Raw genomic sequence first — 3,085 nt, 5'->3', positions numbered from 1 at the left:
TATCATAAATACTTCCACTTACATGTTATCAAAGGATATGGATACAAGCTTCTAGAAGGAAGCTAATAGCAATTCTGCTATTTTGTCTTTTCTGATAAAAAAAAGTTGTGATCTTTTTTTATTCTTTCTTGATCTTTTTGTATAGGTGTCTTATTTTTATTAGCTCATTGCTTTGATATTTTGCTTTACAGTTAAGCCTAGAAAAGGTGTACTGCTTGTATATATTCAGACCTTTTGTATTGGTTTCATAGTGAGAGAGAAATATTCATTCTCATATTATTCCTTTCCTTCTTCTCTCCCGATCATCTTTTTGTTTTCTATTACATGTGAGTTCAGATATTTGAGTATGTTATAATGTTACCAATAAATTTTATCATGTGATATAAAATATAAAAAAAAATTAATAATTTGATTTTACCCTTTTATTATTTTTTAAAAAAACTTATCAAGTCAAAAAAACTAATTTTATTAAAAAAAGGTTAATAACTAATCCATCTCAAAATTACTATATATTTCTTATAATTAAATAGAGTAGCATTATTTTTATTACAAAGACTGAGTCAAATATCCAAATAACATAACGTCATATTGGACTTGACCAAATCGCTTAGTTTGCACTTCATTAATAGCGTGTTTGCTTCCGAGTCTAAACGTAAAAATTCACGTTTTCAGGAAGTAAAAAATTTCAACTTCCACGTAAATTTAATTCAAAACGTGGAGAGAGTCAAGAATTACGTTTACAAATTCAAACCAAACACACACTAAATAAACTTGAGATTCAGTAAAAAAAAAAAAAAAACTGAGATCAATCAAAGTAGATGGTACATGCGTGGATGTTAAAAAAATGAAAACGTAGAAGAAAAGCAGCGGAACAAAGGGTAGTTTGTTAAGCACACATGGAAAGTATTCTTGAAAGAGAATCGTGACCATTAGATAAGACTACTTAGTAAACACTTTCATAAATCTAAGGTAGAGATGATGCAGAAGATTACACGATAACGTGTCGGATAAAAGGCATCTTCATCCACCTACCGCGCAAAGGACCCACACTCCATAGTGATTGCTAAGTTGTTAGACTTTTATATTATATATATACACTCATCTTCCCAACAATTAAGCCCACTCCTACAGTTCACCTTTCTCCTCACTCCTTTTACCAAATCCTCTATTCTCTTCATCCTTTCATTCTCAAAGAGATAAAAAAAAATGGGTAGCATTGAATCTGAAAGAACAACAGTAGGATGGGCAGCAACAGACCCTTCAGGGATTCTCTCCCCATACACCTTCACTTTAAGGTAATCTTAAATTGTTTCAATTTTAATTTTTACAACCCAACTTTCTAATTTTACATATCTTTCAACTTTCATACGTGGTTCTTACCAAGTATAGCATTTATTATGTGTAAAAAAAACCCATGCAGAAACACAGGCCCTGATGATGTTTACATCAAAGTTCACTACTGTGGAATTTGCCATTCCGATCTCCACCAGATTAAGAACGATCTTGGCATGTCCAACTATCCCATGGTTCCTGGGTACTTTCTCCTTCATCGTGGTTATTTTTCTCTCTATGTTGTGGTTTTTTTGTTGTGACCAACGATGTTTGTTTTGTATTGTTTCAGACATGAAGTGGTTGGCGAGGTACTCGAGGTGGGGCCTAACGTTAGCAGGTTCAAAGTGGGAGAAATTGTTGGGGTTGGACTCTTGGTAGGTTCCTGCAAAAACTGCAGGCCATGTCAATCAGACATTGAGCAATACTGCAACAAGAAGATCTGGTCTTACAACGATGTTTATATCGATGGAAAGCCCACCCAGGGTGGTTTTGCCGAAACCATGATCGTTGAGCAAAAGTAATTATCAAGTTTAATTTCTATACATGTTGAATCAATTTTTAAAAACTATCCCATGATATATTATAAAGACGAATTTATAATTGGACCACAATATATTGTAATTAACTTGATTATGTATGTTAGGTTTGTGGTGAAAATACCAGAGGGTATGGAACCGGAGCAAGTGGCACCGTTGTTGTGTGCGGGTGTGACTGTGTACAGTCCGTTGGCACATTTTGGGCTGAGAGGAAGTGGGCTTAGGGGTGGAATATTGGGCCTTGGAGGAGTGGGGCACATGGGGGTGAAAATAGCAAAGGCACTTGGGCATCATGTGAGTGTGATAAGCTCTTCTGATAAGAAGAAACAGGAGGCCCTAGAACACCTTGGAGCAGATCAATATCTTGTTAGCTCTGATGCCACTGCCATGCAGGAAGCTGGTGATTCACTTGACTACATAATTGACACAGTGCCTGTGGGTCACCCTCTTGAGCCTTATCTCTCATTGCTAAAACTTGATGGCAAGTTGATCTTGATGGGGGTCATCAACACGCCTTTGCAATTCGTTAGCCCCATGGTTATGCTAGGTAACTTTTTCATAGGGTAAAAAAGGTATTTGAAAAAAATGTACAAGTTGAATCATGTGTATTGGTGTTGTGCAGGGAGGAAATCAATCACTGGAAGCTTCATTGGGAGCATAAAGGAGACAGAGGAGATGTTGGAGTTCTGGAAAGAGAAGGGTCTGCGTTCTATGATTGAAATGGTAAAAATGGATTACGTTAACAAAGCATTGGAGAGGTTGGAGAAGAACGACGTGAGATATAGGTTTGTGGTGGATGTCAAAGGAAGCAAACTAGTGGATGAGTAGAAAACATCATCAAGAATCTATTGTTGACAAACTAAAGTCGTGTTTGTTTACTAAAAAGTGGTCTATTTTCCCTGTTTTGGTTTCACGCCGCTGTTGAATATTTTATACTGTGGAAAGTAAAAGCTACCAAACTTGTATCGTTTTGTTTTGTTGCGTAGTGCGTACAATGATATTATTTCTTTCACCATTTTAATTTTAAGGAAAGAAAAAAGAAAGGGATAGAGTGGGTTACCAACTTTTTTGAGGGAAGTGTTGTGACTTGTGTGGGCGTGGGGGACCCTACTGGGGATTGCTAATCTTTGAAATAGAGACATTCTCTTATTCATACGCCTTCTCAGCCACACACGTATATCATCTTAATTTCATATTCTTCGTAAGCTTAGGGGTGC

The 3,085-nt window shown here is 36.3% G+C and overlaps 1 protein-coding gene across 1 annotated transcript; it reads left to right on the top strand.

The window, feature by feature from the left end:
• Positions 1–1,106: 1,106 nt before the first annotated feature.
• Positions 1,107–2,839, top strand: LOC109795044 (cinnamyl alcohol dehydrogenase 1). The gene is made up of 5 exons (XM_020354450.3): positions 1,107–1,295; positions 1,421–1,534; positions 1,622–1,849; positions 1,976–2,415; positions 2,491–2,839. Exons 1-5 carry the CDS (start codon positions 1,207–1,209, stop codon positions 2,694–2,696), a joined length of 1,077 nt encoding a protein of 358 aa, XP_020210039.1. The 5' UTR covers positions 1,107–1,206; the 3' UTR covers positions 2,697–2,839.
• The last annotated feature ends 246 nt before the right edge of the window (positions 2,840–3,085 follow it).

This window comes from Cajanus cajan, chromosome 7, assembly GCF_000230855.2.
Source record: "Cajanus cajan strain Asha chromosome 7, NIPB_CcT2T_4, whole genome shotgun sequence".
Classification (NCBI taxonomy): Eukaryota; Viridiplantae; Streptophyta; class Magnoliopsida; order Fabales; family Fabaceae; genus Cajanus; species Cajanus cajan.
This window is presented reverse-complemented; position numbering and strand designations above follow the sequence as displayed.

What these genes read in the sequence shown, in the direction of transcription:
- LOC109795044 (XM_020354450.3), top strand. Translation starts at nt 1,207, where the DNA reads ATGGGTAGCATTGAATCTGAAAGAACAACAGTAGGATGGGCAGCAACA. An exon ending in CCATACACCTTCACTTTAAG is followed by an intron (nt 1,296 to 1,420) that starts GTAATCTTAAAT and finishes AAACCCATGCAG; the next exon opens with AAACACAGGCCCTGATGATG. An exon ending in AACTATCCCATGGTTCCTGG is followed by an intron (nt 1,535 to 1,621) that starts GTACTTTCTCCT and finishes GTATTGTTTCAG; the next exon opens with ACATGAAGTGGTTGGCGAGG.